The sequence below is a fragment of the Capra hircus genome, chromosome 29 (assembly GCF_001704415.2).
Source record: "Capra hircus breed San Clemente chromosome 29, ASM170441v1, whole genome shotgun sequence".
In the NCBI taxonomy this organism is placed as follows: Eukaryota; Metazoa; Chordata; class Mammalia; order Artiodactyla; family Bovidae; genus Capra; species Capra hircus.
Genome location: NC_030836.1, coordinates 39,076,261 through 39,090,559, shown reverse-complemented (window position 1 = coordinate 39,090,559; position 14,299 = coordinate 39,076,261). Strand labels below are relative to the sequence as shown.

The 14,299-nt window shown below is 45.1% G+C and overlaps 1 protein-coding gene across 1 annotated transcript; it reads left to right on the top strand.

Annotated features, from left to right (window-relative positions):
* PAG12 (pregnancy-associated glycoprotein 12) lies at nt 2,760-11,624 on the top strand. The gene is given in 9 exon segments (NM_001285568.1): nt 2,760-2,812; nt 3,888-4,038; nt 5,013-5,130; nt 5,229-5,347; nt 6,545-6,738; nt 7,658-7,774; nt 9,459-9,600; nt 9,688-9,786; nt 11,475-11,624. Coding segments are annotated over 9 exon segments (1,143 nt in total).

Sequence of the window (14,299 nt, the reverse complement as noted above, 5' to 3'; positions counted from 1 at the left end):
TCAAGCTGGTTTTAGAAAAGGCAGAGGAACCAGAGATCGTATTACCAACATCTGGTGGTTTATCAAAAAAGCAAGAAATTCCAGAAAAACACCTATTTATGCTTACTGACTATGCCAAAGCATTTGACTGTATGGATCACAATAAAATGTGGAAATTTCTTAAAGAGATGGGAATACTAGATCACCTGACCTTCCCCTTGAGAAACCTGTACACAGGTCAGGAAGCAACAGTTAGAACTGGACATGGAACAACAGACTAGTTTCAAATAGGAAAGGAGTACATCAAGGCTGTATATTGTCACCCTCCTTATTTAACTTATATGTAGAAATGCTGGGCTGGAGGTAGCACAGGTTGGAATTAAGATTGCCAGGAGAAATATCCATAGCCTCAGATATGCAGATGACACCATCCTATTGCAGAAAAGAAGAAGAAAAAGAAACTCTGATGAAGGTGAAAGAGGAGAGTAAAAAGTTGGCTTAAAGCTCAACATTTAGAAAATTAAGATCATGGCATCTGGTTCCATCACTTCATGGTCAATAGATGGGGAAACATTGAAGACACTGGTTCATGTCAATTCCTGGGCTCCAAAATCACTGCAGATGGTGATTGCAGCCATGAAATTAAAAGACACTTACATCTTGAAAGGAAAGTTGAGACCAATCTAGACAGCATATTGAAAAGCAGAGACATTACTATGTCAACAAAGGTCTGCGTAGTCAAGTCTATGGTTTTTCCAGTGGTCATGTATGGATGTGAAAGTTGGACTATAAAGAAAGCTGAGCCCCAAAGAATTGATGCTTCTGAACGGTCGTGTTGGAGAAGACTCGTGAGTGTCCCTTGGAGTACAAGGAGACCCACCCAGTCCATCCGTAAGGAAATCAGTCCTGAATGTTCATTGGAAGGACTGATGCTGAAGCTGAAACTCCAATACTTTGGCCATCTGATGTGAAGAGCTGACGCATTTGAAAAGACCCTGATGTTAGGAAAGACGGAGGGCAGGAGGAGAAGGGGATGACAGAGGATGAGATAGTTGGATGGCATCACCAACTCAATGGACATGGGTATGTGTGGACTCCAGGAGTTGGTGATGGATAAGGAGGCCTGATGTGCTGCCGTTCACGGGCTCACAAAGAGTCAGACACGACTGAGCACCTGAACTGAACTGAAGTTGTTGAATATAGTTTCAGATTTCTTTCTTTTTTTTTTTTTTCTTTTGGTTTTCTTTCATTTTGTTTTTTATGGGCAGTATTTTTGTTTTTATTTAGAAGATATTCCACTCTCAATGTAGAGGCATAAGTCTGAATTTTAAAGCCACTTAAGTAATGCATTGTTATATGTAGCTAGTCAACTTGATGCAATTAGATTTATTAGTCTTTGTTCTCAATTTGTTTAGTTCAATTCAGTCCTTCAGTTGTGTCCGTCTCTTTGCAATGCCATAGACTGCATCATGCCAGGCTTCCCTATCCATCACTAACTCCCAGAGCTTGCTCAAACTCATGTCCATCAACTTGGTGATACCATCTAAACATCTCATCCTTTGTCTTCTACTTCTCCTCCTGCCTTCAATCTTTCCTAATATCATGATATTTTCCAATGAGTCAGCATGTTTAGTATGCATTCAGTCCCTTTTTAAATCAACCAACATGAATTAAATTCCTCTCTGTCCCTACTGCACTCCCAACTCTAGGCCAGAAACAAAAAAGTTGCAGAGACTGAAGGCTGATGCCAGCACATCGCTGTGGATATTTTGTTCCCACTTTTTGTGTGTGTGTGTGTGGGGGGGGGGGGCGAATTAGTTGCTAACATTAAAATCAGTAGATTGTACATAAATATCCAAACTTCCGATTCTCTTGAAAACATGGCTAACTAGCTTGCTTTTCAGCATGGGTGAAGTGGAGAAAAGGCTGCTCCCAGTGGTAAGGCCTGTGCTGCCCAGATTCCAACATGGCCACCTAGTCTTAGTATCATATCTCCTGCCTTCTGGGGCCATGAATTTGTGAGAACTAGACTTCTAGTTCTCTTAAGATAAAGACTACTTTTGTCTTGATCAACTTTGACTCTGAAGCTTTTAACCCAGAACCTAGCACACAGTTCTTCCTTGTACAGTTGTTCGATGATATAAAATATCTTGTGGATGCACGCGATATATCTTCCAATACTGAAACCATACAATTGAAGTAATATTCTTCCCTAAATCTTTGATGCAGCCTGTCTCCATAGGTGCTCCTGATGTCTGCCATTAGACCCGCTCCCTGAAGCCAGTTGTATGTCCCTGGGCTGTGCCTGAAGTCTTCACTTTGCCATTTGACCACTTCTCCTCCTAGCAATCTCCTCTCCAATGAAGACAGCAATGCATATCTCATGAAGTGGCTAGGAAGATGACATGAAAGCACGAATGTCAAGCCCAGCCCCTAGTATCCATTTGCATGATGTTCTTAGTAGTTTTTTCTCCATGTAGGCAAGGTTCTCTGTCTTCTTAGAGTCCAGAGTCCATGCAGATCAGTTTGATTTTCCAGCCAAGCTTCAAGGAAGAGATTACAGTTCAATTCTCTGTATTCTGAGAAGCTTCAAAGGCTACTTGCCAAAGACACTGATGAAGGTAAAGATTTTATCGAGAGCTTTATGTTTTTTTCAGATCTTTTATTCGCCTAAAGGGGAAAACTCGGGTAGGTCAGAGCATATATAACTAGGGGCTCCTGGTCACCACTACGTGTTAAGAACCCAAACTTCCCTGGGTACCTTGATCCAGGAAAGAAGCATGAAGTGGCTTGTGCTTCTCTGGCTGGTGGCGTTCTCAGAGTGCATAGTCAAGTAAGTATGGGGACTGTAAGTCACATCATATCCCTTTCTCGGATTTTTCTTTTCATCTGATTATTCTTCCACCCATTAGGTTTAGAAGGGAATGGGATATTTCCCTAAGAGTCTCAAAGCTCCACTCTTACTTATTGATAAGTAACTTGCTGTAGGAACTGTGGATCCCAAGGTCTTGGTTGGGTTGCACAAATCCTGGGGTCCAGTCATGTCATGACCTATTGAAAATGCCACTCCTTGCAACAGTTCAGTGCATAGTCTATGCAGATGTCTATGTGATCCTGTGGAACAGCACTTTTTTACATTTTATTCAACATGTCCTCTTTTTTCCCTGTCTACTTCAGTGTGTATATGCCTATGTCTGCATCTCTGTGTCACTGTCATTTATCTCTACATTAATTTGGAAGTCACTGGGAGTGTATTTTTCTTTGTGTTGTTTGCTTTTAATTGTTGATTTGACTCTTACTTCCTTCTCAAGCCTTTGAATTTCCCTTACTCGTTCCCTATATCTTGGACTCTTCTTTCAACTCTCTCTTCTCTTTCAACTTGGAGAAAGTTACACTGTTTTATATACACTGTTTTATATCTGATAAGCAGTGTGACCACAGCCAACGCAGAAACCTCTTGCATTTCAAATTGCTCCCTTGTAAAAGAGGAAAATAGTCCCCCTTCTACCTCATTACTAGAGGTTCTATGAGAAGGAATGTGTGAGATGGCAACAGCAATGCTAACGGCTGTCATTGTTGATACTTCCTATTTATCAGGTACCTTATATCCATCACTTTACTTATTCCCAAGATATTCTATTTGGAGGGTTTGTATGGTTGCATTCCACTATTTTAGCGAAGGGGAGACTGATAAACCAAATGGTCATATAGCTTACCCAAGATTTCAGAACAGATCCTGTATTCAAATCTATGTCTTTGCCATGGTATATGCATAAAATTCTGATAATAATGTGCCTAATAAAAACGATTATTAAATACACAGGAAAATTACAATGACAGTTATACCTTAACACTGACAGCTAATTGTAACATCTTCTTTGGTTTCTTTGTCAAATGCTTGGTGAAAGAATACCTCTAAGGAGAGTGAAGACCATGAGAAAAACCCTCAGTGGAAAACACATGCTGAACAATTTCCTGAAGGAGCATGCTTACAGACTATCCCAGATTTCTTTTCGTGGCTCAAATCTAACTATTCACCCTTTGAGAAACATCAAGGATGTGAGTATTTCGGGAAGATGGTGCTCCGCAGCTCCCCCTGGTGCTCTAGTCTAGCACTGGGGCTCATCTGGAGGTACCAGGTTGGATATTGGGGTTGGAGTTCCTGCAGGAGGCAGAGACACTGGAAAACAGGGACCCCACCCAGAGGAGAAGGCACTCTCATCCTCTACTGTTTGTCTTTGTGACTGGGCCTGGCAATTACCAGGTGGCAGGTAAATATCCATTTCTGTGTCAAAGATGTGTCATTAATTTGAGGGTGATTGTTCCTTCTGAACTAAGTGAGCCCCTCAGTTACAGAAAAAGAGTGAGCCATCACTGATCAAAAGGTAGAACCAACTGCAAAGCAATTGTGAATCCCCAGGTAGAGGAATTCAGTTTTCACAGATGCAAGAAAGACAGCAGTAAAAAGTTACTGAACCTGTATTCCTTGTATGGCCATAAGAATCACTGTGGTTACTGTTTTCAGATTAGACAAAGGGCTTATTTTGTCTTCAAGAATGCCCACGCAAGCCTGAGAGATAGGCAAAGAGTAAATACATGTCAAATGAAAGGGTCACCTATGTGGTATTAATTGGATGTGGTCTGAGTTTGGAGGGAGTGGCTGGGGTTGAACAAGAAAGACCTCCTGGAGAAGGGGGTGCTAAGGCTGGGATTGAAGAGACTACAGAGCTTCTCAAATGAAGGCACCAGGACTTCCTTGTGTGCCCAGCGGTCCTGGAGGCACAGTGGTTATGCTTCTGGGGTTCCCATGAAGGAGGTACCACTTCAACGCCTGGTCATAGAGTCAATATGCTTCATACAATATAGCACAGGAAAAATATATCAAATGCAGATACCTCTGTGACCAAAGTCTGCGAGCTGCACCGTGGTTAGAAGGTGATCTCAAGAGATATGTGACACCCAAAGGAAGGGAGCAGTGTGGGAATAGAGGGTGGCCAGTTCTGCACTAACCCACTCCCTCCTTTTTCCTGTAGGTGGTCTACATGGGTAGCATTACCATTGGAACACCCCCTCAGGAATTCCAGGTTATCTTTGACACAGGCTCATCAGACTTGTGGGTGCCCTCTGACATTTGCGCCATTACACCCTGTTGTGAGTACAGACACCCCGTACCCGGACCATCCTTCACTTGCCCTGTCGCCCTGTTTCCACCCTTGGCACCTGATGACACTCCTCTCTTGTGTCTCCAGCTACACACAATAGGTTCAGACATCTTCAGTCTTCTACCTTCCGGATTACCAATAAGACCTTCAGCGTCGCCTACGAATCTGGGAGCATGAAAGGAGTTGTTGCTCATGACACAGTTCGGGTAACAGTGTAACATATGCTGAATCAAGAGTGGCTATGGAGTGACCACTGTTGGCAAAACAGAGGCAGGACCACCTGCCGGGACCCTTCCTAGCCTAACTCCCATAAATATTGGCCATCATATCCACAGGATCATGTCTCTGGGGAGGCAGTGCCCGTGGTAACACATGAGCAAGCAGATTAGCTAACGCACAGAGTGGTTTGAGGTGTGGACTTGCAGCTCCTCTGCCCATGAGTAGTTCAAGGTTCATTTTGCTGGGAGTGAGAAGAGGGGAAAAAACCATCGCTTTTGTATTCACAGACTGTTTCAGGCACTTTCAGGTGATAACTGGTTTAATCCTGCAATATCCCCACACAGCAGTTACTCTGATTAGCTCATGAGACATATGAGGAAACTGAGGTGCAGACGGCAAGGGCCTTGCTGAGGGCACACATGTGATAAAAGGTGGAGTTAGGCTGGCTTTTCAGGACTGAAGTTGCTGTGGGGTGTTTGGGGACAGGATAAAACTGATCTGGGGACCCTGGGGGCAGTCAAGGGCTTCAGGTATCCAGAGTGGGAAACTGGGGACCTGAGAAGTCAAGGGGCCTGATGAATGAGTTCTCACTCTAGAGAACCATTGAGAGTCTAATAAACCTATGGCCTACTTCCCCCCAAATTCTTTCGTAGTTTCCCTCTCTCCCTTTCTCTCTCATACACACTCACAGAAATATACACATATCCCTAAAAGTGATTTCCCCAGGCAGTAATTTCATAGAACCCTGCAAGCGAGATTGTGTTTTCAGCTTCTGTCTTCCTGGACAGATGCAGAATCCACAGTACATTACAGAGAATGCAGTCCATTCTTGTCATTAGGTCACAGTGCTGCCAAAGAGAAAGCTATCTTGCTCTCGATTGTTTTGTCCATAAGGTGGCACCAATGGGACCTGGCCTGACCCCTGTAGCTTCACCTGTAGAGAAGCCACGAGGCCAATTTGACTCACTCAGTTGGTATTTTTCAGAGGGGCAGATGTTATAAAATTCACAGCCTCTCTCAAATGGAACCCAAATTCCCCTCCCGGTTTTATCTAACCTTCTGTCGGCCACTGAAGACAGACCCCAGCCTCAATTCTTCTCTGAGGACCTAATGGCAATGCACCCCAGCCCAGTCCTAGCCCTACTTCACGTATCTGTATGTGGGAACACTCTTCTCTCCCACAGATTGGGGACCTTGTAAGCACTGACCAGCCGTTTGGTCTAAGCATGGCGGAATACGGGTTTGAGGATGTAACTTTTGATGGCATTTTGGGCTTGAACTACCCCAACGTATCCTTCTCTGGAGCCATTCCTATCTTTGACAAACTGAAGAATGAAGGTGCCATTTCTGAGCTTGTTTTTGCCTTCTACTTGAGCACGTAAGTCTGAGATGGACAATCCCTTTCTCCAAATTATCTGTAAGATGCTTTCAGCTGCACAAATATTTATACAACACTTGAATAAGAAGTATCTGAGAGATAATATAACCCAGGATAACTCTGTACCCAGGACCCAACCAGGCTTCACCCTTGGCTTTTAGAAATAAAAGTTTATTGGAAGCCTACTCTCCTGGGCTCACTACCAGTATCTTGGTCTAGAGGAATGAGTGAGGAGGAAGGCTAATGGAAGGCAGCAGGAAACAAGTTGAAGTAAAAGGTATTAGGATTTGTTATGATTTTGATCAGGAAGGAAGGAGAAGGATGGTGGATATCTTTTCTTCCTCATTAGCATTTCACTGGGAGCCCAGGACCAGCTACCCGATTTGTAGGACCCAGTGAAAAATGAAAGTGTGGGACACAAAAGTGTGGGACCTGTTGTTCAAGAAATATCAGGAACTTCATGAAAGGGAGAGCAGAAGTGGGGTCCCTTTTGACTTTGGGGCCCTTTTGACATTAGAGGTCACATGCCATTGGAACCAATCTGGGTGACTTGAACCCACACCCTGAGAACTCCCAGGCATTGATGTTCCTGAAAAATGACAAGGTGGACAAGGGGAAAGCCAAAACGCTTCAGCACCCTATCCTCTGAGGGTGTCTGAGCACTCAGGTCACTGGAGGTCCAGGGCGCCTTCAGAAGACATATTGCGTGGAGCCCTGCCAATGATTCAGCTTCTAACCTCCTCTGTGCCATTCATTAGCCAATAACAGACCTCAGTCTGGATCTCAATCTCTCCTAGACTCGATTTCTGCATCTGCACATGGGGAACTTATTAGGGCCTTGATGGGTTGACAAGCGTAGCTCTCAGAAAGTGTTGTTGTCACTGTCCTCTAAGAATCCCCCCATCACTTCTCTCTACAGAGACAAGCAGGAGGGCAGTGTGGTGATGTTTGGTGGGGTGGACCACCGCTACTACGAGGGAGAGCTCAACTGGGTACCATTGATCCAAGCGGGTGACTGGATTGTACACATGGACCGGTAAGCCTCTCCCTCTGAGGGTCAGCCCAAGTGATGCTCCCGCTAATGTACATGGACATAGGCAGACACACACAAGTGCATTCTCAGACACACAGTCACACAGACATGTATACCACCCACAATGATACAGACAGACAGACAGACACACACATGGAAACACACACAAGCAGACACATAGAAACATACACAGCAACACATGTAAACATGCACAGCTAGTCAGAGACACACAAGCACACACAGAGACACATATAAACACAGATAAAAACAAACACACAAGCGCATAGATACACAAACAACCTGTGGGTTCCTAATCCCCAGGCCTTCTGAGCATGGCTCTGACCAGTGTCCTAAAAGGCACCAGAAAGTTCTTTGTAGCTGGGAGAATGCTGCATCCACTGCCCTTTGAGGTGGGGAGCATGGTTAGAGGACTCTACAGTGTGGTGAACAGAGGATCAGGAAGAATTTCTCCAGCCTGAACAGAGTTATGATAAGATGACCGACTGTCCAGGGCTACCTAGGACATAGGAAATTCTCAATACAGATAAATGTCATTTTAAAAACAGGGACAGTCCAGAGAAAATGGGGAAAACTGCTCTTATTAGGGAGCAGCTACCCAGCAGTGAAGAGAGGTTGGCTTCAGTCTCAAGACATGAAAGCAACTAAAAAAAAGACACGCCAAGTTCTTGGGCACACAGTGAGACAGGGGCTTTACAGAGAATCAGGAAGGTGGGACACAGCAGTGACCTGAGGACAAGAGGCATAATTGATAAGATTCTGTGTCATACCCTCAAACAAAAGCTGACCTGTCCTTTGGAGTTTCTGTGGGCTAGTCATGTATTTCCTGGCCAGGGTATCAGGGTCTGAGCTGGTTGTAGGAGCAGGGCTGGGAGACACCCTCTCCCAGAGGAGCCCCTCTCTTCCCCTAGTATGAGAATCTGCTGCCCCTGCGAATCTCCATCTTTACTCTGTGTGTGACCCGTTATTTGTTCCCCACCAGATACAGCTCTCTGGAGGTTTCTTATTGTTTTCTAAGTTTTCATTCACTCATTGAACAGACAAGCATTGGGCATCCACTGTGTGCCAGGCACTTTAGGGAGGCAAGGAGAATAAAACTCAGCCTCACATCTAAGAAGGCAGATGTACATGAAGTGACTCACCCACATAGTGAATTTTGACTTTGGAACATGCTAGACATGAGGAGGAGAAGGCAATGGCAACTCAATCCAGTACTCTTGCATGGAAAATCCCAGGGACGGCGGAGCCTTGTGGGCTGCCCTCTATGAGGTCGCACAGAGTTGGACACGGCTGAAGTGAGTAAGCAGCAGTAGCAGCAGCAGACATGAGGAAGGGTCTACAGAGAGTGACCAAGACAGGAGACTGATAACCACTGGGGGAAAGACTTCCCAAAAACAATACAGTAAAGCTGGAATCTGGAAGATGAAAAGAAATTTGCTAGTCAAAGGGGAATGGGGTCTTCTAGGAAGGAAGACCAGCTTCTGTCAAGGTACAAAAGATCCTGGTGTATTCAAGTACTGCATTCGAGGATGTCAAGAAAGGTGCTGTGTCGAGAGCAAAGGAAAAGAGGCCTAGAGACAAAGGGCTGTTTAGGAGATAGTTGGGAAGGGGACAACTCTGGGGACACTCAGAGTGACCTTGATGCCCGCTTTCTTCTTTTGTCTCTCAGCATCTCCATGAGAAGAGAGGTTATTGCTTGTTCTGGTGGCTGCGAGGCCGTTGTTGACACCGGGGTATCAATGATCAAAGGCCCAGGAATACTGGTCGATAACATACAGGAGCTCATTGGCGCCAGGCCACGGGGTTCCAAGGTGAAGGGTCATGCCCCAGGGTCACTCCCAGTCTCCACACATAACAAGGATCACCATGGCCAACCTCTCACCTTCTCTCTCTAACAGCACTACGTTTCATGTTCTGCGGTCAATACCCTGCCCCCTATTATCTTCACTATCAATGGTGTCAACTACCAAGTGCCAGCTCAAGCCTACATCCTCAAGGTGAGGGGGACAATACTGAGGGTTGGTTCTCAAACTGGAGCTTGCAGGAACCCTTGGGCTGGTGCTTGGAGGAGGGAGCCCTCTGGAGCCCATGTCACACCACTACAGATGCTGCTGAGCCCTGTGGCTGGGCCAGTGTCTCCCACAAAACCAATCACTTGAGAGTAAAGGGCCGTGTGGGACAGTGATCTTCCTGAAAGAAATGTGGAGAGGCCATACCATATGGCATGGTGGGAGTCAGGGAGAAGGGAACACTAAGGTTTTCAGTGCTCAAAGAATTTCAATTCAATCTGGACCCATAGGTGCATGAACATGGAATTCAGCACTAGCAGTCCCTGAATAGGCCATGTTGCAAGGAGAATGGCGGAGACAGTCCCAGTGTCATGTCCCAGCATAAGTTAGCAGTCTCCCTTCCTTTCTTACAGTTTTCCTGGTTTGGATGATAAATTACATGGTCAGCCTAGTTCTCAGCTGCACCTTTCCCTTGCTCCAGCCAGGTGCCTCCTTTGTGAGTTGGGGTACCCAACCCCTCTGTGGGGAGGTTGGATGCTAATATGAATAAAGGGTACACAGTGACTGCTCAGCCCCGGCAGTGGGTGGAAGCTTCATGTCAGATCCCAGCGGGAGTTCAGAGCAGGCTGATGGGCTCAAAGAAGGCTCTGAAGAAAAGAGGGAATTTCAGGAATTCTAAAACCACAAACTCATTGAGTCTTATGGAGAGTTGCTTGGTTCTAGGCAAAACTGCATGGGATTCCATGCAAATGGCATGTCAAGGTGGTCTGCACTGGGGCACTGGGGACTTACTAGGGGTGATGAGGGCTACAGACTGAGCAGTGGGGATGGGGAAAAAGAGTACATTACCCAACCAAGCCTGGAGTGGCCAGAGAGGGTGACTGTGGGCTGAAGGAGGCTTAACAGCGTTCCTGAGTTAAATCTTCAATAAAGTGTTGTGGGCACTGCTCTATTTAATATGGATAACCAACAATGAGTTACTGTGTATCACAGGGAACTCTGCTCAGTTATATGACAGCCTGGATGGAAGGGGTGTCTTTGGGACCAGGATACTTGGATACATACGATTGAGTCTCTTTACTGTCCACTTGAAATTCAGATTATTTTTAATCAGCTATACTCAAATACAAAATAAAGCCTTTTAATAAAGTATGGATTGTGGGGTTGCTGGAGGAGAACCAGTATTCTCTGCAGAGAAAACAAGGAGCAGGAGTCAGAAGGAAAGAAACAGGGAGTGAGGAGAGCTATGGACACACTTGTTCTTTTTGAAAAAATTATATTGAAGTGTGGCTAATCTTCAGTGTTGCATTAAGTTCTGCTGCACAGCAATGTGACTCAGTTATACACATAAAAATATATATTTTCTTATTCTTTTTCATGTGATTTATCACTTCATATTGAATATAGTTCCTTACGCTCTACAGTAGGACTTTGTTGTTTTTCATTCCTGTTTCCCCACTCCTAGTCCACCCTCCCCCACACCCTTCCTCACGGCAACCTCATGTCTTGGCCCTCTTTGGTTTTGGATGAACTCTAATATCCCCTGCTGCTGAGAAAACCCCTTGGTACTTACCAAAAGAGGGAAATAAGACAAAGAATTGTGCTGGGTCTGGATATTGGGGGGGAGTCACCGGTAAGGGCTCATGCTGACTGGTGTGTGTCTCTGACTCCCCCAGGATTCTAGAGGCTACTGCTACACAATCTTTGAAGAGATCACTGTGAGTCCATCTACAGAGACCTGGATCCTGGGTAACATCTTCCTGAGGCTGTATTTCTCGGTCTTTGATCGAGCAAATGACAGGATCGGCCTGGCAAGGGCAGTGTAAATGCTTGGGGTGGTTCAGGAATCAGTAAGGCTGCTCCTAATACACACTCACTCACACTTTGGGCACTGCTGCCCAGGATGCTGGTGAACTGTGTTTGGTGGTCTGCACACCCTATTCTCAGTAAAGAATAAAGTATTTCACTCTTAATGGTGCTGGAACAAATGGTTGCCTCTGTTTGTGTCTGGGAGTGAAGGATCTAGAACCAAGTCTGAATCAAAATTGAGAGTAGCCCTACTCCAACTGGCTTCAAGGAAAAGTGAGACTCATTGAAATGATTCTGGGAATCCAGGACACAAGACTCAGAGCAAATACAGAGATCTCAGTGACTGGACCCAAGAAATCAGAAGTCATCAGTTCTCTTTCTCTCCCTTGGTCTGTCCCTTCCCTCTTCTCTGATGGTCTTAGCCTGACAACTTTCTTCCTTAAGGCTTTTACACCTAGTGAGGAAGTCCAAGCTACCTGCCCTAGGGTATTATATCCTGAAGGCATCTTCTAGTAAGGAAAGAAGCTTGGAGCCATTAGAGTTCAAGGGTGTTCCGTGAATGATTCACCCCAGTTCACCTGTACAGCCCTAGATCAGCCAACCTGGCAGGGCCATGGTGTCCTATGATTGGCTTTACATGGTCACTGGCCCTGACTCAGCAGCACACATGATTGTCAATTTCCTCCAGAACTATATGACTGCAGCTGGGGAGAGGCAGCCCCAAGGATAGTGACTAGGGGATGCTCTAGGCCATGGAAGAGTTTGTGATGACCCAGCAACTCCACAATCTCCTCATTCAGAGAAACTATAAGGGGTAATAAAATAGACTCTGTTCGTGCCTTCTCAGATGATCTTATTGCTGGACTTCTCCTCCAGGGATTTTTGGGTGAGGTACTTCAGGCAGGGCTGGTTCCCTCTCGTTCCCACACCCTAGTAACCAGCTCTCTGCCACTTATGCCTGCTCCTGACTTTCCAGGCCTACTTGGTAAGTGGTGGCCACAGTGGATCCCTGAGGCATCCTCCTCCTCCAGGGCCAAGAATGCCCCTTCCTTTGCCTCCAATGCTGCTGGGGAGAATGCAACGCATGTATCGGGGGACCCCGGCTACACAGAGCCTTCAGACTTTCTGGGCTTCCTCCAGGGGTGGAGCTACAAACTATTTGCTTGGAGCTGCCATGGTTAGGCACCTTTGCAGTGGAACCATCCATTCTTTCCTCCTGGAGTCCCTCAGTAGATGCCTCAGCTAAGACAGCAGGGGTCAGAGGTTGATTTCATTTCAGATGGACTGGTTTGACCTCCTTGTTGTATAAGGGACTCTCAAGAATCTTCTCAAGCACCACAGTTCAAAAGCTCACTTCTTTGGCATGCACCCTTTTGTATAGTCCAGATTTCACATCTGTACATGATTACTGGTAAAATCATAGCTTTGACACTACAGACCTCTTTAGCAAACTGAGAATCTGCTTTTTAATACACTGTACAGGTTTTTCATTGAAGAAGGCAATGGCAAGCCACTCCAGTACTCTTGTATAGAAAATCCCATGGATGGAGGAGCCTGGTAGGCTGCAGTCTATGGGGTTGCCAGTGTTTCCAGTTTTTCATCATCTATATGCCATGAAATGGTGAGACTGGATGCCGTGAATGTTGAGTATCTTTGTGAATAGTTTTTTGAATGTTGAGTTTTAAGCCAGCTTTTTTCATCTCCTCTCCTTATCAATTGGTCTTCAGTTCTTTGATCTCTGCAATTAGGGTGGTGTCGTCTTCATATCTGTGGATGTTGATATTTCTCCCAGCAATCTTGATTCCATCTTGGGATTTATGCAGTCCAGCATAACGAATGATCTTTCCTAAATACAAGTTCAATAACCAGAGTAACAATGTATACCTTGTCATGCTCCACTCTCAATGTAGAGGCATAAGTCTGAATTTTAAAGCCACTTAAGTAATGTGTTGTTATATGTAGTTAGTCAACAACTTGATGCAATTAGATTTATTAGTCTTTGTTCTCAGTTTGTTCAGTTCATTTCAGTCCTTCAGTTGTGTCTGTCTCTTTTCAATGCCATAGACTGCAGTATACCAAGCTTCCCTATCCATCATCAACTTCTGGAGCCTTCTCAAGCTCACGTCCATCGATTTGGTGACACTATCCAACCATCTCATTCTCTGTCTTCCTCTTCTCCTCTTGCCTTCAATCTTTCCTAATATCAGGGTCTTTTCCAATGAGTCAGCATGTTTAGTATGCATTTAGACTCTTTTTAAATCTGCCAACATGAATTAAATTCCTCTCTGTCACCACTGCACTCCCAACTGTAGGCCAAAAATGAAAAAAGTGCAGAGACTGAAGGCTAAGGCTGATTCCAGCACATCACTGTGGAGATTTTGCTCCCTCTTTTTTTTCTGGAAAAAAAAAAATTGGTTAACATTAAAATCAGTAGATTGTACATAAATATCCAAACTACTGACTCTCTTAAAAACATGGCCAACGGGCCTGCTTTATAGTATGGGTGAAGTAGAGGAAAGGCTGGTCCCAGTGGTAAGGCCTGTGCTGGCAGATTCCAACATGGCCACCTAGTCCTAGTATCATATCTCCTGCCTCCTGGGGCCATGAGTTTGTGAGAACTAGACTTCTAGCTCTCTTAAAATAAGGACTACTTTTGTCTTGATCAACTTTGACTTTGAATCCTTTAACCCAG